This window comes from Staurois parvus, unplaced genomic scaffold (assembly GCF_062004578.1).
Source record: "Staurois parvus isolate SC_StPar_1 unplaced genomic scaffold, SC_StPar_1.0 ptg001394l, whole genome shotgun sequence".
In the NCBI taxonomy this organism is placed as follows: Eukaryota; Metazoa; Chordata; class Amphibia; order Anura; family Ranidae; genus Staurois; species Staurois parvus.
The window spans coordinates 447,501-471,960 of NW_028319190.1; the positions used below are offsets into that span (position 1 = coordinate 447,501).

The 24,460-nt window shown below is 45.6% G+C and overlaps 1 protein-coding gene across 1 annotated transcript in view; it reads left to right on the plus strand.

Moving 5' to 3' along the window:
• Window positions 1-24,460, plus strand: part of LOC149436248 (uncharacterized) — a 285,326-nt gene that overhangs the window by 136,133 nt on the left and 124,733 nt on the right. Inside the window, 3 exon segments of the mRNA XM_089661820.1 lie at window positions 5,143-5,266; window positions 18,504-18,547; window positions 18,549-18,578. Coding sequence (XP_089517946.1) covers window positions 5,143-5,266; window positions 18,504-18,547; window positions 18,549-18,578 — 198 coding nt within the window.

The following is a 24,460-nucleotide window of genomic DNA, read 5'->3' on the forward strand; positions in this document are numbered from 1 at the left end:
GCACTTTGGCACCCTAAGCAGTTTTAATTTATCCCCATTATTTTATGTTGTATGTTTTTTTTTTTCTTTTTCTTTTTTTTTTCTTACACAGTTTGTACAGCACAATGTCCCTCCACTCCCTCCCAATTAGGGTGTAAGTCCTTGAACTTGACCTGAGGTTTTCTCTTTGAGGGAAGGTGCTTGTGTGGACTGTGCTTCAGCAGGTTCCTTTAACCCCTTCACGCCTAAGGGTAAAACAAATCTAAATGCCTAAGCACAATTCTGCACCGTTGACATGTGATAGCAAAACCGTACATATCATCACAACTACTTTGCACATCCAGGTGGATTATACCTTGATTCTTTCAGGATAAATTGGGCCTTCATTTGGTGGTAAATGGTAATGGATATCTCCTGATTTTTTTTTATTATCAAAGGAAAACTGGCCAAAAATAGTAAAAAAAATCCTTTTTTTTTTATTTAGCTATGTGTTTCTTGTTATGACCATAACCTACCACCAAAGAGCAACCCAAAATAAATTCTCCAGCTCTTGACGATCGCAGCGATACCATATATGTGTATGTTATTTGTTGTTTGTACCCGTAGTACAGCCCAGAAACCATAGTGCGCATTTTGTTTTTTGTTTTTTTTTACCTAAAACACACTAACACTAACTGACACTGACATTAACACTAACTGACACTGATACCAATTTTTTTTTAAATCCTGACCTTTGACCCTGACCTTTGACCTTGACCCTGACCTTTGACCTTGACCCTGACCTAAACACTAACCCTGGCACTGAACTAGATCCAACCTTGATCTAGGTATTTTTTTTTATTTTTTATTTTATTTTTTTAATATTTATTTATTTATCTTTTTTTTTTTTTTTTACAAACTTTTTTTTTTCTTCTCTCTGACAGGAGTTCGAGAGATACAATGTATCTCTCTTCTCCATTCATAGAGAGAGAGAGAAAAAAAAACAAGGGGGCCGGGCTGCACAGTGACTGATCACTGTGATAGCCAATCAGAGGCTATCACAGCGATCATGTGACCCGGGACCGGGAGTCCCGGGTCCCGATCGTTAGAACGGGACCCGGTGCTCTCAGTGACACCGCGGTCTCGGTGCTGGGAGCGCGCTGAGGGGCGCGCTCCCAACACAAAGACAGGTACGCAAATATGCGGCCCCACGGAAAAAAGCCCAGGTCCGTGAGGCCGCATATTTGTGTTACGTCGGCGTCAAGGGGTTAAGGAAAGGGCTGCCTGGTTTTGGCTAGGTGGACCACAAGTACTTCAGTCTCCATCAGGAGTTTTGTAGCCCGGGGGATTAGGGTCCTTTCTCTTCAGTGGACCATGTTTAAAACCCTGTGTACTTTTTTGTGTGCTCACTGTTTTTTTTTTTTTCATTTATTTTGCACCTGATATTTCTTACTGTGTGTGCGCACTACACCGCAGAGCACACAGCACCCCCCCCCCCTCCCAAAACCCTGTAAAACGTCACTTTGCTGTATGGAATAGTTCAAGGGCATCAAGCTAAGTTTTTGTAGGACAATAACTAAACTTTGAATTCGATAGATATACAAAAATTAAAAATGTTATTGTAACACTGATCAGGTTTGCAGCATTTTCCTTTATGGTGGTGATGGTGAAAGTAATGGGAAAATGTGTGGGAAATTGAGATAAAAATCACACACACTTGTAACACATAACACACACGGCATGTATAGTTATAACCGCAGACTACACACATTATGCATCACTACACAGTAGGTGGGGAAAAAGTAATCTTAGGGGTCTTCAGTTTAAAAAGCCTCTTTGCATCAAATGTTTACAGCAGGCATGTCAAACTTGTGGTCTGCTGAAGGTCATCTCTGCCTGCTGAAGGTGGCTGGAAAGGAGACCCATCTGCACAAGTCTGTACAGTAAAAGTTGTGGTGGGTGGGCAGGAGACCTGGCTTAGAGTGAAGGTGGTGGGCTGATACTATACTCGGAATGACCCTGGCTCTAGTGGTGCTGACTAGAGTGGGCCTTTGCATGCGATGCTGTGCCACATTGTGGTGGCTTGAACTTTAAGTTGACGAAGATGCTGGGCAGTGAATGCGGAAAAGGTGTTGAGCATTGAATTTGAGCCGAAGAAAAGATTGGCCTATGAATTCACACCAAATAAGGTGGTGGGCAGTGAATTTTAGACAAAGAAGGTGTTGGGCACTAAATTTGAGCCCAAAAAAGGTGTTGGGCATTAAAGTTCAGCTGAAAAAGGCGGTGGGAATTAAATTTGAGTTGAAGATGTTGGGCATTGAATTTGAGTCAAAGAACTTGTTGGGCATTGAATTCGATTCGAAGTAGATGTCAGGCATTGAATTCGATTCGAAGTAGATGTCAGGCATTGAATTTGAGCTGAAGAACTTATTGGGCATTGAATTTGAGTCAAAGTAGCTGGTAGGCATTGAATTTGAGTTGAAGAATTTGTTGGGCATTGAATTTGAGTTGACAAATGTATTGGGCATTGAATTTGAGTCGAAGAAGATGTTAAGACATTGAATTTGAGTTGAAGAATTTGTTGGGCATTGGATATGAGTTGAGGAAGGCTGTGAAAATGTGAGGAGCAGAGAATTAGAGCTGAGAAAGGTGTTGCACATCGAATCAGAGCCAAAAAAGGCTTTGGTCATTGCATTTGAGCTAAAGAAGGTTGAATTGGACCCTCAGAAGGGGTTGGGCATTGAAATGGAGTCGAAGATGGTGTTGGGCATTGAAATCAACCTGAAGAGGGTGGTGGCCATTGACTTTGGCTCAAATCCTCTCCCCACCCACCACCTTTCCTTTCTCAAAGAAGGTGGCGAGCAGGATATTTGAAGGTGGCGGACGGTGAATTTGAGCCAAAGAGGATGGGGGTTATTGACTTTGAGTTCATGATAGTGTTAGGCGGTCAACTAGACCCGAAGAAGGTGGTGGGTAGTGCATTTGAGCTGAAGAACACTGGAAGCATTGAATTAGAGCTGAAAAAAAGCTGTAGAGAAAATTGGGCAGTGGATCTGTGTTGATGAAGGGGGTGAGCAGTAGATACGAGCTGAAAGAGGTGTTGGGCATTGAAAGAAGGGGATGGGTAGTGGATTTGGGCTAAAGAAGGCAGTGGACAGTGAATTTTAGTCGACGTTAGAGGGCAGTGATTTTGATCTGAAGAAAGTGGTGGGCAGTGGATTAGAAGGTGGTGAAACTGTATTTGAGCTAAATAGGGTGATGGGATTGATTTGATACGATTTCCAGATGTCTTCAGACCAGTCATGTACCACACATGGTCCTCTTAGGATGTAGTGGGCCAGCCGCAATGCTGCAGAGTGCGCTGACATCGTGACATCAGCGCTGTTCTCTCCATCTTCGTGGTATTTCTGCAGGGTGTTGTGTTGACAGGTCTACCATGTCCTGAACTATCTTCATTCACCTGAAGGCTGATGAACTGATGACCTCTAAGGTCAAAAAGGAATTAATGCACGGGGCAGCACTAGAGAGGAGGTGAGTTTTGCAGCCAGTGCTGTTTTTTTTTTTCGTTTTTACTTTTAGTTGTGCTTTAAAAATGATATTGTGCTGCAACCACCATGTGAAAGAGTGATAAAGCTGTATTTATCATCTCAATTGGACAGTCTGTGATCACTGTATTTCCCAATTAACTGTCAAGAATCATTTACGGGAAAATGTTGGTCTTCCATTCAGAAAGGTCCCCCGCTGCTTCTGTGTTCTACTCTGAGCCACAGGGTGTCAGAGATTCAGGGACTCCCGCTGTTCCTCTGATGTAACCAATTTACATGACAGCCTCTTCAGAACTTGGCAGATTTTTGTGTCATAAATCCGTTTTATACCATATTCAGCACAAAATAATTTTCTGTACTCCAGTTGGCTGTGAAAGATTTTAGACTTTAATAAAGAAAACCTTAAATACGTTCGCATGATATTGTCATAAAACAAGGCATCCCTGCCAGGGCTCCGTATAACCAGTTCAACTATTTACCCTATTTCCCTGTAAGAAAGGACATTTAGGACTTGACATCCGGGAAAATAAAGTCCAGGCCACGCCTTTGACGTGTTTCGTCCTGTTCACCCCACCTGCATTATTAAGCCCAGTGGGTGCGCGAAACATCAGGGGTGTTCTGTATATCATCAGTGTGTTGTGTAGGAAGCCATCTATTCGGTGTTCACTGCAATTGCACCCGTATCAATAAAGAACAGGAAGTGTCTCATGTTAGGAATGAAGATTGCCCATAAACCACTGCAGCCATTTCAGCTTCTTGAAGAGTACCAGTGAAGGTCTCCTCCTTTCTCCCTTTAATACACATTTTCCTGTAAGTTCTTTCATTGTGTTTGTTAAAGTTACATACGTAGCTAGATCGCATTTCAATATATTTAATGTGATTTGTAGGTAGATGTTTGTAAGAAATGTGATCATTGTATGCATTGTGAGAGACATGTTGACAAGCATGTTGTAACTTCAGTTTATATGATTGTATTACAGTTTTACAGAACTACTCAGAAGTAAATTCAGTTTTGGAATGAAACACAATGCTGCTTCTGTCAGTTTTGTTAGCTAGCTGTTAGTAGGACAGCACAGGGGGTGTGGCCTGATTGGAGCTAGGCTGAGACTGCTTAGCGACTGTCGGATCTGGTTGGTGTGCGGCACCCAGTACTCCCTCTTCCTTTTATTTGTGTCTGCGCTTTGAAAAGTCTTGCATGCTGCGTCTTTGATGCAGTTTTTCAAAAGGGTACCAAAAAAGGCACCTACTATTGTAAGTCAATATGAACACATCAGAAGCACATCCGTGTGGATGGACCCTTAGAAGTGCTGCCTGTATACCTCTGTGGGGCATTTTTCCTTTCTTCCTGTACAGACAAGAAGAGTGTGTGTATGTATGTGTGTGTGTGTGTGTGTGTGTGTATATATATATATATATATATATATATATATATATATATATATATATATATATATATATATATATATATATATATACTGATACGCATGCTGGAATTTGGCTTTCACGGAGAACCACAGCAAGTAAATGATGTATTGGGACATTGGATTTGGGGCTGTCGTGGCGTTGTATTATCTTTTTGCACCCATTGTGGTTCCTTAATTCCTGGGCTAACACCAATTTTCTTTTTCCCTTTTTACAGGAGGGGCCCGGGGAGTGGTCAGCACTGGAGGCTGAGGTGTTAATGAAGGACGATGAGATCTGCGGAACCAGGAACCCCACTCTCCATATGATCTTGCTGGACACAAGATTCGAGCTGCCTTTTGGTGAGTTTGGATCTCCTGTAACTCCTCCAGTAACTCTTCTCTTCCTCCTGTCCAGCATTAACTGAAGCAGGGGCGGACTGACCATTTGAAAACTCGGGCACTGCCCGAGGGCCCGGGGTCAGTAGGGGGCCCCATGAGATGCCCCTGGTACCTTTTTCATAGGCTTTTTTGAGTTTGCGCAAGGACATAGGGGCCCCATGATCCCCTATTGCCCGGGGGCCCCATGAGTTGTCAGTCCACCCCTGAACTGAAGATACATTTTGTTGGATGTACGAACAATAGTGGACTTCACTTATAGTCCAGTCCTTCTTCTGGATCAACTGTGGGTGTAGGATTATAACTTTTTTTTTTATTTAATGGTTGAACTGGATGGACTTTTGTCTTTTTTCAGCCAGACTAACTATGTAACTAAGTATGAGCTGCACAGAGTAGACACCTAAGCAGGGACGGACTGACAACTCATGGGGCCCCCGGGCAATAGGGGATCATGGGGCCCCTGTGTCCTTGCCCAAACTCAAAAAAGCCTATAAAAAAGGTACCAGGGGCATCTCATGGGGCCCCCTACTGACCCCGGGCCCTCGGGCAGTGCCCAAGTTTCCAAATGGTCAGTCCGCCCCTGCACCTAAGGAACAATACAAAGCAGTATACAACACAACCAATATGCTACAGATGTACTAGAAACCCAAAGTTAGAAGTGGCCCCGAGGGTCCAGACTGATCTACAAATCATGGTACATTCACATGGCCTCTATTCATGCTCTAAAGTTTACCAACCACTATACAATCTGATTGTATGAGCTTCTTTAGGTCTTCCATCAACCATATACTACAAGGTCCTGCCTGGGTTTGTACAAATCGAATGGGTTGTTTATGTCTGGCCACCTATTCCATAGTTTTGGTAGCTCTGAAGGAGATTGTACATTGTGGTTGTAGGTTTAGGTCAGGGACAGGTCCTCCCAGTGTAGAATGAAGTTCGTTCTTCACATGCTGTCTCCCGGGTTTCTGCAGACGATCGGGGCTTGCTGTCTGTGTGGGCTCAATGTCATCCTATCCTTAGTGGAGTCCTACTACTGGTCTCCATACCTTATTGATCGGATTATTGCTTCTAATTTGTTTAGCTGTGGTTAGTACCAGTGATTACCAATCAGGAATACTACCTAGAGAATAATAAAGGGTGGTATCTTTTTACGAACACTCAAGATGGCGCCATTGTGCTACAATGAAATGTTCGGCTCCTTTCCCAGCGGATCCTGATTGATTGCCGCTGGCAGAACAGTTCTTTATAATTTTTCTGTGTCCTAAGAGCTGGACTTCTTCCCGGTGTCATCACACCCAGGGCCGGTGCTAGACTATCTTGCACCCCCCCTCGAAGAAAATTAAACTTCAAAAGTCCATTAAAAAAAGTAAATTCAGCAACACACTCACTAGAAAGAAATGTCGCTTATCATCGATAATGGTCACAGTCAGTCTTTCCAGTCCTAAGGATGAGCCAGTGTGGGTCTGGAGTTGTGGAAGAAGAGATGGAGCAATGCCAGGATGTCACCGAACAACCGGAAAGTGCCTTGGCCAGCTTGGAATGCACACGAGGCGGACGTGACGTCACAGGGGGAAGGTCCTGTACCTTGGAGGACAGGCTACATGCTTGAAGCTCTCTGCTCCTCCTAGAGGCTTGGAAGCACACTGCTGTATCCCTCTACTTGGGGGTTCAGAAGCCCCTTGGTGGACATTTTTTGCAACAATTCACTTAAACGAAGTAGAAAAAGCAAAGTGAACATAAAACCAGAAGTAAAAAATACACTATGTGGTACGATTCTCAGAAGGCAGGAGAGTAGGGAAACTAGTGGCTGTGACCCAGGTGACAGTGCGCCCTAGGTGGTTGCCTAGTTTGTCTAGTGGTAGCGCTGGCCCTGATCACACCCTTTATCAATGTATCAGTCACTGATGGCTAGTAATATTTCATATGAAAGGTGATAATGAAGTGTAGCCGTCACATCTCTGCCAAAACCATAAACCGCATCCCTCTGCGACAGGGATCATTGTTATGGATTGTAAAGGTTTGCGGTTAAAGTGTAACCCCGTTCTTGCTGAGGAAAAATCCTGTGTTCGTTATATGCATTGCTTGGATCTCGCACGTTCTCCCAACTCTCATCCCCCCCCCCCCCCATCTCTTTTCTTTTTCTCCTCTTCTTTCCTTCCCCCCCCCCCCCTTTCTCCCCTCCTTTCTTCTTCTTCTCCTTTCCTTTCTTCTTCTTCTCCCCTCCTTTCTTCTTCTTCTCCCCTCCTTTCTTCTTCTTCTCCCCCCCTTTCTTCTTCTTCTCCCCCCCTTTCTTCTCCTTCTCCCCCCCTTTCTTCTCCTTCCCCCCCCCCCTTTCTTCTCCTCCCCCCCCCCCTTTCTTCTCCTCCCCCCCCCCCTTTCTTCTCCTTCTCCCCCCCTTTCTTCTCCTTCTCCCCCCCTTTCTTCTCCTTCTCCCCCCCTTTCTTCTCCTTCTCCCCCCCTTTCTTCTCCTTCTCCCCCCCTTTCTTCTCCTTCTCCCCCCCTTTCTTCTCCTTCTCCCCCCCTTTCTTCTCCTTCTCCCCCCCTTTCTTCTCCTCCTTCTCCATCCCCCACTTCCTATCTTCTCCCCCCATCCCACTTCCCTCTCTTTACCTTCCCATCACCTCCTATTATCTCTTCTCCCTCCTTTTTCTACTCCTTTTCTCCCCCACAGTCCCCCCCTTCTTCTCCCCCCTTCTTCTTTCCCCCCCCTTCTTCTTTCCCCCCCCTTCTTCTTTCCCCCCTTCTTCTTCCCCCCCCTCCTTCTTCTTCCCCCCCCCTTCTTCTCCCCCCCCCCTTCTTCTCCCCCCCCCTTCTTCCTCCCCCCTCTTCTTCTTTTTCCCCTCCCCCCTTCTTCTTTTTCCCCTCCCCCCTTCTTTTTTTTCCCCTCCCCCCTTCTTCTTTTTCCCCTCCCCCCTTCTTCTTTTTCCCCTCCCCCCTTCTTCTTTTTCCCCTCCCCCCCTTCTTCTTTTTCCCCTCCCCCCCTTCTTCTTTTTCCCCTCCCCCCTTCCTCTTTTTCCCCTCCCCCCCTTCTTCTTTTTCCCCCCCTCCCCCCCTTCTTCTTTTTCCCCCCTCCCCCCCTTCTTCTTTTTCCCCCTCCCCCCTTCTTCTTTTTCCCCCTCCCCCCCTTCTTCTTTTTCCCCCTCCCCCCCTTCTTCTTTTCCCCCCTCCCCCCTTCTTCTTTTCCCCCCTCCCCCCCTTCTTCTTTTCCCCCCTCCCCCCCTTCTTCTTTTCCCCCCTCCCCCCCTTCTTCTTTTTCCCCCTCTCTCTCTCCTATCCTCCCTGTCTCTCTTCTCCCCCCTCTTGCTCCCCCCCCCATTCTATCATCTCCCCCTGCACCCCCTCTCTCTTCTTCGCCCCACTTCTTGCTCCTTCTCTCTTCCCATCCAGGGATTGGAGGGTATGGAAGAAATCATTCCTAGGACGATATTGGGGGTGAAGGATAATGGATGTAGACGATGATAGGAGATGAGTCCTGGCATGATATCAGGTTGTAGGATAATATAAAGGTGGATAGGGACTGAGTCTATGTTGGGGAATTAGAGGAACTGTTAGGCTTTAACAGATGTGTACATGTTTGGGTGCCATCAGAACAGGGCGACTCTCCAGTGACAACACAGTCTATAGTTACCATTTAATGTATATACAGTACGCCTCCAAAGCCATTTTTTATTTCTGATATAGTAGGGAATGGTTATCACCCCTGTTGGGCTTTTGCTGTCTGAGTTCCTTTGGGGAGATTTGCCTTCACTTCTTGTTCCAGAGACACTACAGGAGGTGAGAATAGCCAGGCGCACAGATTTCTCTTGATCCACCAATGGCTGAATGAGAGGAATCTCATTGCGTCCTCCATCTAATATGTTTCTCATCCAATAGATTCCTCTATTAACTGCCAACAGTTGTGTTCAGAAAGCCACTGCATCCGTGACTGAATATTTAAACAGTGAGCGCACCTGACAGGACACCATCAATGTTGAACTTTTCAAATCGAAGTTTGACAAGTCAGGTGGTGTCCACAAAGCCATCCACAGCTTGAAGTTCATCACTTTAGCTGCTCAGAGGTAAAGTCTTCCTCTGGATTATGGCACAGATCTGGGTGAAATACACAAAGCTCATAAAGCTTGTTGTAAGAAGTCGGATACACATGGATCAGCGTCTAGACAATATTAGTTTAGCCTGGATCTCTTTGCTTCCTTTTGGGCATTTTGGAGGTTTCACTTCAGGGACTTGGCAAATTCTGGTTACAGCCTTCTGCTATTCTCTGGTATTGTACAGCCCATACATGAAACCATATGGCAGACCTGGATACCTGTCCTATCTTGGCTCTGTCTCAGTGATCCCCATACAGGTAAGGATAGCTCGGGTTTTCCTCCACATTGCTGTGAAGTGTTATCCCCGTGTGTATTCTGCCTCCATGTTCTGTGTACACAAGATGCATGGTGTCACTTTTCTCCCAACAGGTCAGGAAATGGATTTGAGGGTCTAATCTGATACACAGCAATGGTGAGACAACGTGAGAGAGCGGCAAAGGCCGGGATTTGCTGTGGTTTGCTGTGATTACGGTTTCTTTTTGCTGCTGTGGAATGTTTTTGGTTGACATTGTAAATCCTCTGAATGCACTTCCTGTGCTCCATTTTTTTTTTACCAACCTCAACTAATATACCACCTGAAACTGATTGAAAGGATCAAGCCAAGATGAGATCTAGAAGCTTTGGGCACTATAAAGAAAGAGAAATAGCCACTTGGCCACCATTCATTCATATGGAGGCCAGGCGGGGAACTTGTAGACACAATTCATATTGTTCCCATATGATCAAGCCATAGACATCTGTGTCAACAAGTTTCAGAGGGAACAGTCTAGACCAGCCTTTCTCAACCACAGTTCTATGGAACCCCAGGGTTCCTCCAGAGATTGCTAGGGGTTCTACAAGTAATTATGCCTTTCAATTAAGCTACCGCTGGCACCATTGATCTTTTTAGGTAAATGTATGGGTGAGAATCCTCTGACCACCAATGTAAGGGACATTCTTCTCACAGAGCTCCAATGTAAGAAACATTCTTGCCAATAACCAACAATGTTAAGTGACTTTCTTGCCAATTACCACCAATGTAAGTGACCTTCTCACTGACCTCCAATGTAAGTGACCTTCTCACTGACCTCCAATGTAAGTTACCTTCTTCCCACTGACCTCCAATGTAAGTGACCTTCTTCCCACTGACCTCCAATGTAAGTGGCCTTCTTCCCACTGACCTCCAATGTAAGTGGCTTTCTTCCCACTGACCTCCAATGTAAGTGGCCTTCTTCCCACTGATCTCCAATGTAAGTGGCCTTCTTCCCACTGATCTCCAATGTAAGTGGCCTTCTTCCCACTGACCTCCAATGTAAGTGGCCTTCTTCCCATTGACCTCCAATGTAAGTGGCCTTCTTCCCACTGACCTCCAATGTAAGTGACATTTTCCCCATTGACCTCCAATGTAAGTGACATTTTCCCCATTGACCACCAGTGTAAGGAACATTCTTCCCACTGACCACCACGGTAAGGGACATTCTTCCCACTGACCTCCAATGTAAGTGGCCTTCTTCCCAATGACCTCCAATGTAAGTGACATTTTCCCCATTGACCTCCAATGTAAGTGACATTTTCCCCATTGACCACCAGTGTAAGGAACATTCTTCCCACTGACCACCACGGTAAGGAACATTCTTCCCAATGGCCACCAATGTAAGGGACTTTCTTCCCAATGACCATCACCCTAATCTGCCATGAGCGTTAGATATAAAAAACTATGAAAATGGTGCAGCGCTGCTAATATTCATTAAGACAATGCATACGAAGCAAATAAAACAACACAAGTAAATCAACCCCCTTGTGACAGCATAAATAGCATATATCAATCACTGGTGTCAAGGTGCAAACTGACACACACTTAGTAAGTGACTAAGGGGTGATAAACAGTCCAATATGAGCACACAGGTGAGGAACTCTTCACACGTGGATGTGTCATACGTGCCACAGGAATCCCAAAACAATCTGAGTGCCCCCTCACCTCCTTGCAATGACCTCAAGGGCCAACCAGCTTTCAACAGATAGGCAATCCCCTGTTGATCCCTTCAGTATGACCGGAATGATGGTAACTTTAGCCAGACCTCTTCCACCGCTCTAACGACACCTCTATCTTCTACTCAGAGACATAAACCAAACAGGCTCCATAGTGCAATATATCCAATTTATTAAATAAAAACAAAATACCCACTTACATGTAGGCAAACGATCGCACACAGTAATCGGCTGTCCTCCTGACATGCGGCTTCATGGAGTCCCAATATGGCGCGGACGCCGGAAGTGACGTCACCGCGTCCCGGAATAGACAATGAACGTACCAACGCGTTACGTCACGAATATCACGTGACTTCATCAGGGTCTGTTGTTTTATTTGCTTCCTATGCATTGTCTTAATGAATATTAGCAGCGCTGCACCATTTTCATAGTTTTTTAGTTTATGGTATATTGGTACATAGTAGGTGTTAGCAGCTTTTATTACTATTAGGGTCATCTAAGCGCAGGGGTTCTTTCATTTATTTGAGCGTTAGATATAGTTATTATTATTATTGGGTTCCTTAGAGTGGAAAATTATTTCACGGGTTCCTCCATACAATTGGGTTGATGAAGGCGGGTGTAGACCCGAACAAGGAAAACTGTCTCCACCTGTATGGAAATATGGGGACAACATGGAAATATGTTATTGAAGATTCTCTTCCTCTCTCTTCTATAGAACATTTGCCATGAAGATGGCTTCGTGTTGTTGCATTCTGTGTTTTGCCTGCATATAAGAGTCAATCAATAATAAAATAAAACTCACGCAGCGCTAAAAGTATGATAAAACACATAAAATCGTAAATTATAAATTCTATAATACCAATATAACAAAATTAAAAAAATATGAAAGTGGCCAAGTTCAATGACCTTATCTGGTATAGTGACATAAATAGATAATAATATAAGATGACAATCTAGAATATCCGCAAAGGTTTAAAAATATGACAGTGACCAAGTTCAACGACCTCATCTATTATAGTGACATAAATAGATGACAAGATGTAATATCCGAAAAAGGTTTAAGGTGCCAGAAATCAATACACACACAATGGCATATGGTGAAGTGCAAATATACGCACTATAAACATATGGTGGAGTATAGATGTGATGAGTACGTCCCCAATTGGCGTTTCCAGGTGCATATGTGATTTGATTAGTGTAGATCCGTGATGGTGAAAGATAAAATAAATGGCCGTAGATTGCACCCACCAGAGAGCGCAAATGAATGCGCATTTGAGTATTAACCACTTGCCTACCAGGCACTTATACCCCCTTATTTACCAGGCCAATTTTCAGCTTTCAGCGCTGCCTCACTTTGATTGACAATTGCGCGGTCATGCAACATTGTACCCATATGAAATTTTGATCATTTTTTTCTCACAAATAGAGCTTTCTTTTGGTGGTATTTAATCGCTGCTGGGCACTTTACTTTTTGCGCTATGAACAAGTGCAAAAAATTTGAAAAAAAAAAAAAGTTTCTTTGTTTCTATTATAAAATTTTTCAAACAGGTAATTTTTCTCCTTAACTGATGTGCGTTGATGAGGCAGGACTGATGGGCACTGATAGGCACTGATAGGCAGCACTAATGAGGTGTCACGGATAGGCGGCACTAATATGCAGCACTGATAGGCGGCACTGATAGGTGACACTGATGATGGGTACTGATAGACGGCACTGACTGGCATCACTGCTGGGCAATGACTGGCGGCACTGACTGGCACAACCGCTGGGCACTGACTGGTGGCACTGACTGGCAGCACTGGTGGGCAGCACTGGTGGGTGGCACAGGTGGGTGGCACTGGTGGGTGCATTGCTGGGCACAGGTGGGCGGAGCTAGTGGGCGCACTGCTGGGCACAGGTGGGCGGAACTTGAGGGTGGCACTGCTGGGCACCGATCATCAGGGCACTGATCATCAGTGCCCTGATGATCGGTGCCGATCCCTGCTCTGACAACTGCCGGTTCTCGGCAGTACTTTCCTCACGATCTGACAGCGTGAGGAAAGTGCAGCCGAGAACCGGCAATTGCATTTCCCTGTGATCAGCGTGTCATTGGACACCGCTGATCACGTGGTAAAAGGCCGCTGTGATTGGCCTTTTACCACATCACGTGATCAGCTGTGTCCGTAGGACACAGCGATCACGGAGATCGCCGGTTGCGCGCCCCCTGGGGCGCGCAGGAGAGCGCGTTCTGGGAGGACGTCATATGACGTCCACCCAGAACTGGCCGGCCGCAGTGCAGCCGTCATTCGGCTATCTGTGGTCGGCAACTAGTTAAGGACCAACTCCTGGTCATCAGCATCAGGTTACTTAACCACTTGAGCTCCTGAGGATTTACCCCCCTTAATGACCACGCCTCTTTTTGCTACTCGGCGCTGCACTAATTCAACTGATAATTGCGCGGTCATGCAATGCTGCACCCAAACGAAATTTACGTCCTTTTTTTCACACTAATAGAGCTTTCTTTCGGTGGTATTTGATCACCTGTGCGCTTTTTATTTTTCACGCTATAAACAAAAAAAGGCCAAAAATTTTGAAGAAAAATATTTTTTATTTTCAGCTATAAAAAATATATAGTAAACTCAAAGTTAGTTATAAATTTAGGCCAAAATGTATTCTGCTCCATGTTTTTGGTAAAAAAAATCCCAATAAGTGTATATTGATTGCTTTGTGTGAAGTTATAGCGTCTACAAACTATGGTATAGATACTGCAATTTACGCCATTTTTCTGCTATACAGCGCTGCGCTAGTTTAACGGACAATTGCGCGGTCATGCAATACGGTACATAAATGAAATTTACATCCTTTTTTTCCCCACAAATTGAGCTTTCTTTTGGTGGTATTTGATCGCCTGTGCACTTTTTATTTTTTGCGCTTTAAAAAAAAAGGCTGCCAATTTTGAGGAAAAAAAAAACAATATTTTGGACTTTTTGCTATAAAACATGTCCAGTAAAAAAAAAACGCAAAAATCTAATTTAGTCATAAATTTCTGCCAAAATGCATTCTGCGACATGTCTTTGCTAAAAAAAAATCCCAATACGTGTAAATTAATTGGTTTACGTGAAAGTTATAGCGTTTACAAATGGCGGGAAAGATACTGGGATTTTTAATTTTTATTTACACTAATAATGGCGCCGATCAGCGACTTTTGGCGGCAATCAGCGACATATGGCGGCGACCAGCGACTTATGGCGGGACTGCGGCGGACATTTTGACACGGGGGGGGGAACTGACTTGGGGTCACTGACATCCCCAGTGACACCCATACAGTGATCAGTGAAAAAAAACCACTGAAACTGTACTAATGTCACTGGGGAGGAAGGGCTTAACATTTTTAGAATTTGCAGTGTACGGGGAGTGTTTTACTAGGGGGCGGGGTTGTGTACTGGATGGGGGAGGGAGGGGGGAGCTGATCGAGGGAGAGAAACTCTGCAGCTTCTCACAAGCTGTCAGAGAACGGACACAGAACAGGGCTGTGTGTAAACAATGCAGCCCTGCTCTGTGTCAGTGATCACCGGCAATCGCGGGAAAACGGCCGGTAAAAACCGTCCGTGACCCGTCGGCTGACACCCGCTGTTGACACCCGCGGGACAGGTAGGGCGGGCGCGCGCCTCGCGCGCGCCCCCTACCTGTTTTGAAGGCAGCCGTTTTAAAACGTGCTTTTGCCTACGAGTGCCGCCCTGCCACCGTTTATATGCGGTGGCTGGGTGGCAATTGGTTAAAACATCAGGTCATCTGGTGGGCATCAGGAGGGCAGACAGCACACCATCAGGTAGTATTCGGCCCCGAGGATGGATTAGCCACCAGGGGAATCACACTAGTAACTTCAGTCAGGTCACAATGGGTATCCTTGTGGAAAAGACTCACCAGAAGTGAGCCAAAACAAAAAGACTTCCCATAGTGTAGTAACTTTTATTCAAGGTTAAAATGAAAAGATGAAATAAATTCACAATGGATAAATGATGTCCAAATAGTAACAATCTGGTAGTCTGATGTCCATAAGAAAGTGTACCAAGCATACTGTGTCGATGAGGCAGGCTTCCTGACATGTTTCATGCACAAGCACTTTTTCAAAGGCCCATTGTGACCTGACTGAAGTTACTAGTGTGATTCCCCTGGTGGCTAATCCATCCTCGGTGCCGAATATTACCTGATGGTGTGCTGTCTGCCCCCCTGATGCCCACCAGATGACCTGATGTTTTAAGTAACCTGATGCTGATGACCAGGAGTTGGTCCCCTTAACCATTTCAATACCGGGCAATTTTCCCCCTTCCTGCCCAAGCCATTTTTCACATTTCAGCGCTCTCACACTTTGAATGACAATTGCGCGGTCATACAACATTGTACCCAAACTAAAATTTTATCATTTTCTTCACACAACTAGAGCTTTCTTTTGGTGGTATTTAATCACCACTGGGGTTTTTATTTTTTGCTAAATAAACAAAAAAAAGACCAAAAATTTTGAAAAAAAACACGTTTTTCTTTGTTTCTGTTATAAAAGTTTACAAATAAATAATTGTTCTTCATAAATGTAGGCCGAGATGTATTCTGCTACATGTCTTTGGTAAAAAAAAACCCAAATTAGGATTTATTATTTAGTTTGTAGGAAAGTTATAGAGTTCACAAACTATGGTATAGATCTGAATATTGATCAATCCTGAAGTACTGACAGCCAATCTAATTTCTTGAGGTCCAAGAATGTCAGAACAGTACAGATATCTCCCAAATGTCAGGACAGTGCAGATATCCCCCAAATGTCAGGACAGTGCAGATATCCCCCAAATGTCAGGACAGTACAGATATCCCCCAAATGTCAGGACAGGACAGATATCCCCCAAATGTCAGAACAGTACAGATATCCCCCAAATGTCAGGACAGTACAGATATCCCCCAAATGTCAGGACGGGACAGATATCCCCCAAATGTCAGAACAGTACAGATATCCCCCAAATGTCAGAACGGGACAGATATCCCCCAAATGTCAGAACAGTACAGATATCCCCCAAATGTCAGAACAGTACAGATATCCCCCAAATGTCAGAACAGTACAGATATCCCCCAAATGTCAGAACAGTACAGATATCCCCCAAATGTCAGGACGGGACAGATATCCCCCAAATGTCAGGACGGGACAGATATCCCCCAAATGTCAGGACGGGACAGATATCCCCCAAATGTCAGGACGGGACAGATATCCCCCAAATGTCAGGACGGGACAGATATCCCCCAAATGTCAGGACGGGACAGATATCCCCCAAATGTCAGGACGGGACAGATATCCCCCAAATGTCAGGACGGGACAGATATCCCCCAAATGTCAGGACGGGACAGATATCCCCCAAATGTCAGGACGGGACAGATATCCCCCAAATGTCAGGACGGGACAGATATCCCCCCAAATGTCAGGACAGTACAGATATCCCCCAAATGTCAGAACAGTACAGATATCCCCCAAATGTCAGGACAGTACAGATATCCCCCAAATGTCAGGACAGTAGAGATATCCTCCAAATGTCAGGACAGTACAGATATCCCCCAAATGTCAGAACAGTACAGATATCCCCCAAATGTCAGGACAGTAGAGATATCCTCCAAATGTCAGGACAGTACAGATATCCCCCAAATGTCAGGACGGGACAGATATCCCCAAATGACCCCTTTTTGCAGAGTAGACAGTCCGACATACTTCATAAGAGGAATGGCGAGTTTTTTGAAGTTGAAAATAATTTTTTAAATTTTCCGAAAAATTGACAAAAAAAAATACACTTTTTTTTTTACATACTGTCACCAGTGCAGTACAGCGTCATCATATAACTGGCATGGCGGTGAGCAGGGACACTGACTGGTGACAGTATGAAAAAAAAATATATATATTTTTTTAATTTTTTTTATTTTTTTATTTTTAATTTTTTATTACATTTTTTTTTAAGATTTTTTTTCATATTTTACTATGACCAAAGTAGTACAATGTTACCATAGTAACATTGTACTACTTTGGGGAAGTGATCAGTATTTTTTTTTCTTTTACACAATTTGCTTATAGCAAAGAATTACTTTGCTATAAGCAAGCATTTACCTGAATGAAATCGATTCATTCCGTTTTTTTTTTTTTTTTTTTTTTTTTTTTGTGCTTAGCTGTGATTTAGTCACAGCTAATCACATGACATGTGCATGTGATTAGCTGTGACCATTCACAGCTAGGCAGTAGTATACAATGGATGGCATGAATGAAGTCATCCATTGTATACAACTGTCATGTGACCTGCTGTGATTGGTCACAGCAGGTCACATGGTACCAGCAACGGGGGCCGGTACTCAGATCTGTCATCGGCCGTGTCCGAGGTACACGGCCGGTGACAGATCGCGCCGCTGCGAGGCTCTGCATTAGCGCAAACTGCGCATGTGCGAGAGCACGCCAATGCCGAAGCACTTTTGAAGCCGCCAAAGGGCCATTGGCCGGGCGGCTAATGGTTAATACTCAAATGCGCATTCATTTGCGCTCTCTGGTGCGTGCAATCTACGGCCATTTATTTTATCTTTCACCATCACGGATCTACACTAATCAGAGACTAATCACATATTCACCTGGAAACGCCAATTGGAGACGTACGCATCACATCTATACTTCACCATATGCCATTGTGTGTGTATTGATTTCTGGCACCTTAAACTTTTTCGGATATTACATCTTGTCATCTATTTATGTCACTATAATAGATGAGGTCATTGAACTTGGCCACTGTCATATTTTTAAACCTTTGTGGATATTATAGATTGTCATCTTTTATTATTATCTATTTATGTCACTATACCAGATAAGGTCATTGATTTGGTCACTTTCATATTTTTTAATTTTGTTATATTGGTATTATATAATTTATAATTTACGATTTTATGTGTTTATCATACTTTTAGCGCTGCATGAGTTTTATTTTATTATTAAGGAGAGGGTTTGAGGTTTTTACCTTTTCATACTAGCTGCTTCTTTTTATATGTTTATCCAGCGCTCGTTTTATCTGATTGGAAGAGTCAGTCAATGTATGGAGTGAAATGATTTGTCCTTGTTCTCCATCCCCTGTGTATCCTGATGTCTCCTGTCCTCCTCCAGATATCCCCGAGGAAGAAGCCAGGTATTGGACCAAGAAGCTAGAGGCAGATGAACAGCCTGGAAGAGGCCGGAGAGGTGCGTCTATTATTGGCTGTCCTCCTCCAAGGTCACATGTCTGTCAGTTGTACACGTATCTCAGTCTGAAGGACCATCTCTGGGAACCCCCAGGAGCATAGAAATGATCTGTTATCCGGGGTCATCTTCTGACATGAGGTCCACGGGTCTCTCTGCCTCTGTTCTCTTATCCTATGATTTATAACTTCGAGCGTTACCAGCTTTGATATAAACCACTTGTAGCACTGCCCCTTGGGACAAGCTGGAATATATTATGGGTCCTGCGCTCAATAGATCCAACCCTAAGCAAACCCAATCCCTCTGGCACAACTGGTAATGAATAGCAAGTACCCCGCCAAGAAATTTGCTGACACAGGGTTAAATGAAACAAGAACAATTTTCTGGAGAATGAAATGCAGTGTAGAGGGGTGGGGTTCCCCTTTCAACTTCAAAACTTACTTTTCTTCTTTAATGCAATGCAGTAAATTTGGTCTGCCACTAGAGGGCTTCACAGCCAAGAGTCTCCGGATGGCAGAGCCGCACTTTAAGCAGAATACAACTGATATCAAACAAATAAACTTACTTATACTCTATCAATGAAATATATTACCCACACCGGTGTATGATTCTGCTTCTGAGGGGCGTTAGCCAAAAATCACCTCAGAGTCAGAACAGAATGCAATAAAGAGGTACCTCTAATAAAGCTACTAAGCCAGATTCCCCCACTTCAGTCCTTGTAACGGTGGAGCTCTAGTTGGTGCACGTTTAGTCCTTACAATGAAGTAAATAGCAGCTGAAGGCTGCTTTGGAGTTTCAGCTGGTGTGGGTTACATCAGATTTCACTAGGTTTCTGGGCTGAGAGGGTCCAACCTCAGTGTCTAAAGGCAACACAAAGCACCCCAAGACCAGGGGCAGTCGCAGGATGCAATCTCCCAGTATGTGTCAGTCCCCGGGGCAGACAGTCTCAATTACACTGGTGGTGAGGGGCAAAGCAGGCAGGGGGATCTGTGGCTTGCATAGGGCCCCGGATGGGTGAGATCCCAGCAGTGGGGTGTGGATGTCCAGTCTATATGCAAAGTGTAAATGGTGTGTCTTACTCTCCAGGGGGACAGCTCACCAGACTCTGAACACACAGCAGGGTCCCTCTGTCCGCGCTGGGTGCTGTAGTGCCTCCTCCTCTGCTTGGACGGGCTCCACATGTCCCTGTCTTTTCTCCAGCCTCCTGTCTCCCTGTTCTCCCCCTTCACTTCCTGCTTCCTCCCCTTCCCAGCGTTCTTTGCTGTGTAGTGGATGAGTCATGAACTTGGCAGAATGCCCAGGTTTTACAAATAGGGGAGAGAGAGGAAGGACTGACTGCTCAACATGTGATTCCTTCTCAATCCTCTTGTACAAGAAGCCTGCTACACACTGAAAACAAATTTTCTGTCACCTTCCTACAAATTGTAATTTTAAGGCCTTATGGTGTTAACTTTAAGCTGATCTCAGGCCTTCAGTCTGGCACAGTTGTAGCGGCTCCTCTCCTGGACTGAAATGGCTTACTCTGATTTCACCGCACACTGTGAGCTTCTCACAATGTGCATTAGAAGCTGCAGTAAGATAGAGCTCCGCCTCATTTCCTGGCTGGAGGACATCCAGCATCATCTAGCCCCTTCCTCTCGAACCAAACTGTCCCTGGCTCACTCATTTGTCTCACTGGATTTCAATTCTTTCAGCCATGCATGCTAAGCGAAACTTGTTGGCATTAACTAGGGGGTTGGGGGGGTGGGGTCTGCATGCAAGTGCATCCTGCCTAGGAACACCCTCTCCTCCATACTGAACCCCCCCCCCCCCCCATCAAGGCATTTTGATATTTGCATAACTCCTCCACACAGCCAGCCCGTTGCTTGCATCAGAGCTGAGGGACTGTGAGACAGAGGAGTACTGAGGCAGGGTACTGTAATGTTTTCAGAAAGCTATGTACAGAACCCTTCCTGCCCCTCCCACCTGCTACAATCTGCCTGCATTGCATAGAGAAGCACAGAGACCCATGGACAGTGGAAAAGTTGTATTTAAGAATTTAATGAGCTCATTGATGGGCAGAGAAGAACCAGGGAAGGCAAAATAGAACTAAATTAACCACTTCCCGTCCGGCCCATGTATATAAACTGCTGGACGGGAGCAGTGCAGGAGCGGGTGGCCATTTATAAACAGTCTCCCCACCCCCTGCTTGTGCGCACTCCCTGGGAGCGCACAGCACCGCGATCCGGTGCCCGCTGTGTCCTCCAGACAGACTGGAACACCGATCGTTGTATGGGACCTCTGTGTGAGGTCCAAATCATGTGACCACTGATTGGGCAATCAGTGGTCACATGAAGAGTAGTAAGCAAGATGTCACTTCTGCCATCATTGCTTACTACGTGTGAAATCTGTGAATGATCTCCGAGGTCACATGGTACAGGGCTACTCACAACAGCCTTGTACCATGTGACAAACTGTGACCAATTACAGATCTCACAGTATTTCTCAATGGCTGCAAGAATGCAGCCAGAGAGAAGGAGAAATGATTGCTTTTACAGCCTTTATAGGTGTAAAAGCGATCCGTGTAAAAAAAAAAAAATCTTCCCCCCCAAGCGTCCGGACTGGAAGGGGGGTGAAAGCGTCCGGACTGGAAGGGGGGTGAAGCGTCCGGACTGGAAGGGGGGTGAAGCGTCCGGACTGGAAGGGGGGTGAAAGCGTCCGGACTGGAAGGGGGGTGAAAGCGTCCGGACTGGAAGGGGGGTGAAAGCGTCCGGACTGGAAGGGGGTGAAAGCGTCCGGACTGGAAGGGGGGGGAAGCGTCCGGACTGGAAGGGGGGGGGGGGGGGAAGCGTCCGGACTGGAAGGGGGGGGGGGGAAAGTGTCCGGACTGGAAGTGGTTAAACTTCAACTTTTAAACTGTCAGATCTGCTGCCAAACATGAAAAGCAGCTCGCAGGAACAGTTGCTTGCGGCTGTAGCAGTTAGATAAGATTGTGAGAACCGTGGGATTGATCTCCAGACTAGAAGAACACTCTGAGTTCTGTGCTTCAAAGATTGCTTCAGTTTGGTGCCAATACCACCTATGTAAGTCCTGACTGAGGTGTGCAAAGCTTCTCATATCGGAGATATTGGCGGTATTGGATCACAAAGATACATGTAATGCGAAATCTCCACCTGACCTATAAAATCCGCGCAGAATCGTCAGACACATAGCCGGGATCCAGACGTGTGCAGAGAGTGTTGTGAACCAGCTGGCCTCTAGGAGTCCCGATACTAATATATTCTTCTGTTTCCTGCATACGGAATGAATCCTTTTTTTTTTTAATCCAAATTTTGTTTTATTTAAAAAGCTATTTTTTTTACAACTCCTATACCATTGGTGGTCTGCTTTCTTGACATGGGGAGCCGCACATACAATTTAGTGAATATTCCATCTCCAGGACAGCAGACACACAGCAGGATATAATAAAAAGACTATGGGCATGCCACAGGAGATGGTCAGAGACTGCAGACATGCTACAGGAGATGGTCAGAGACTGCAGACATACCACAGGAGATGGTCAGAGACTGCAGACATACCACAGGAGATGGTCAGAGACTGCAGACATACCACAGGAGATGGTCAGAGACTGCAGACATACCACAGGAGATGGTCAGAGACTGCAGACATACCACAGGAGATGGTCAGAGACTGCAGACATACCACAGGAGATGGTCAGAGACTGCAGACATACCACAGGAGATGGTCAGAGACTGCAGACATACCACAGGAGATGGTCAGAGACTGCAGACATGCCACAGGAGATGGTCAGAGACTGCAGACATGCCACAGGAGATGGTCAGAGACTGCAGACATGCCACAGGAGATGGTCAGAGACTGCAGACATGCCACAGGAGATGGTCAGAGACTGCAGACATGCCACAGGAGATGGTCAGAGACTGCAGACATGCCACAGGAGATGGTCAGAGACTGCAGACATGCTACAGGAGATGGTCAGAGACTGCAGACATGCTACAGGAGATGGTCAGAGACTGCAGACATGCTACAGGAGATGGTCAGAGACTGCAGACATGCTACAGGAGATGGTCAGAGACTGCAGATATGCTACAGGAAATGGTCAGAGACTGCAGACATACTGCAGGAGATGGTCAGAGACTGCAGACATACCGCAGGAGATGGTCAGAGACTGCAGACATACCGCAGGAGAGTGTGAATAGATTGTCTGCAGGGGCGCTAATGGCTGCAATAACGTGGAAGGGGTCAGACTTAGTTTTTTTTTTCTCCACTTTTTTGCGTCATACGGACACACACAAAAGAAATAAACATGAGAATGCTGAAACATTTGTAATTGCAAAACTTTTCTGGGCGAGGTGGTGCATTATCTGACAAATGCAGGGGGGGGGGGGGGGGAATAATGTTTTTGGCCAGGACTGTCGTTTACATACAAGATTTGTTGTAAAAATAGTATCAATGTCTTCAACAACATCTTACCGATTTTGGACATCTCCAGATAAGTCATACGAGCTCCCCTGGGGGCCCAATCCCATCTGCTAGAATTAGGACTTCCTGAAGGACTTCTCTGTAATGTAATGGGAGAGCTCTACATATCCTATGGATAACAAGTGAAGGGATTACTTCCTGAGAGATTGATATTGAGACAAAGGCAATCATCCTTTAAAGTTGTGTTGTTTAACCCCTCGCCTGCCGGGCACTTCTACCCCCTTCCTGCCCCCCCCGGGCACTTATACCCCCTTCCTGCCCCCCCCCCCGGGCACTTATACCCCCTTCCTGCCCCCCCCCCGGGCACTTATACCCCCTTCCTGCCCCCCCCCCCCCCCCGGGCACTTATACCCCCTTCCTTACCAGGCCAATTTTCAGCTTTCAGCGCTGTCACACTTTGAATGACAATTGCGCGGTCATGCAACACTGTACCCATATGAAATTTTTATCCTTGTTTTCTCACAATTAGAGCTTTCTTTTGGTGGTATTTAATTGCCATTGGGGTTATTTTTTGCACTATAAACAAAGAGCAAAACATTTGAAAGAAAAGAAAAGGGTTTTCTTTGGTTCTATTATAAAATTTTGCAAACAGGTAATTTTCCTTTTTCACTGATGTGCATTGATGAGGCTGCACTGCTGGGTGACACTGCTGGGTGACACTGCTGGGTGGCACTGCTGGGTGGCACTGCTGGGTGGCACTGCTGGGTGACACTGCTGGGTGGCACTGCTGGGCACTGATGGGTGACACTGCTGGGCGACACTGCTGGGCACTGACGGATGGCACTGCTGGGTGGCACTCCTGGGCGGCATTGCTGGGCATTGCTGATTATCAGTGTAGATCTCCCCTGTCACAATTGCCGGTTACCGGCAGTACTTCCCTTATGCTGTGACAGTTTGAGGAAAGTACTGCCGATAACCAGCCACTGAATTTACCTAGTGATCTGCCGTGTCATTGGACACAGCTGATCACGTGGTAAAAGGCTGTTCTGATTGGCCTTTTACCTCATCACGTGATCAGCTGTGTCTGTAGGACACAGCAGTCACTGACAGCGGTGGGTGCACGCCGCTGAGGGCACGTTCTGGGAGGCTTCCATGGACGCCCTCCCAGAACTGGACAACCACGCTGCAGCTGTCTTTCAGCTATAGCTCTGTTGGGAAGCGGTTAAGACATTGAGCACAGTGAAATAAATATTCCGTAGAAAACGATCTGTTAAAATTCTTTCCCCTCCGCTTGCAGTTTACAACTTTCAATGTTGCTGGCTCTTGTTCTCTCAGTGCTGCTTCCCTGAACTTCTGGACTTTTCAAGAAAGAGTTAACAGTGGAGAGTGCAGTCTCCAGTCAGGGAGAGGGTAGGAGGAGAGAGAGGAGCAGGGGAGTGCCTTGCCATCCTAGGCTATGGGGCTAT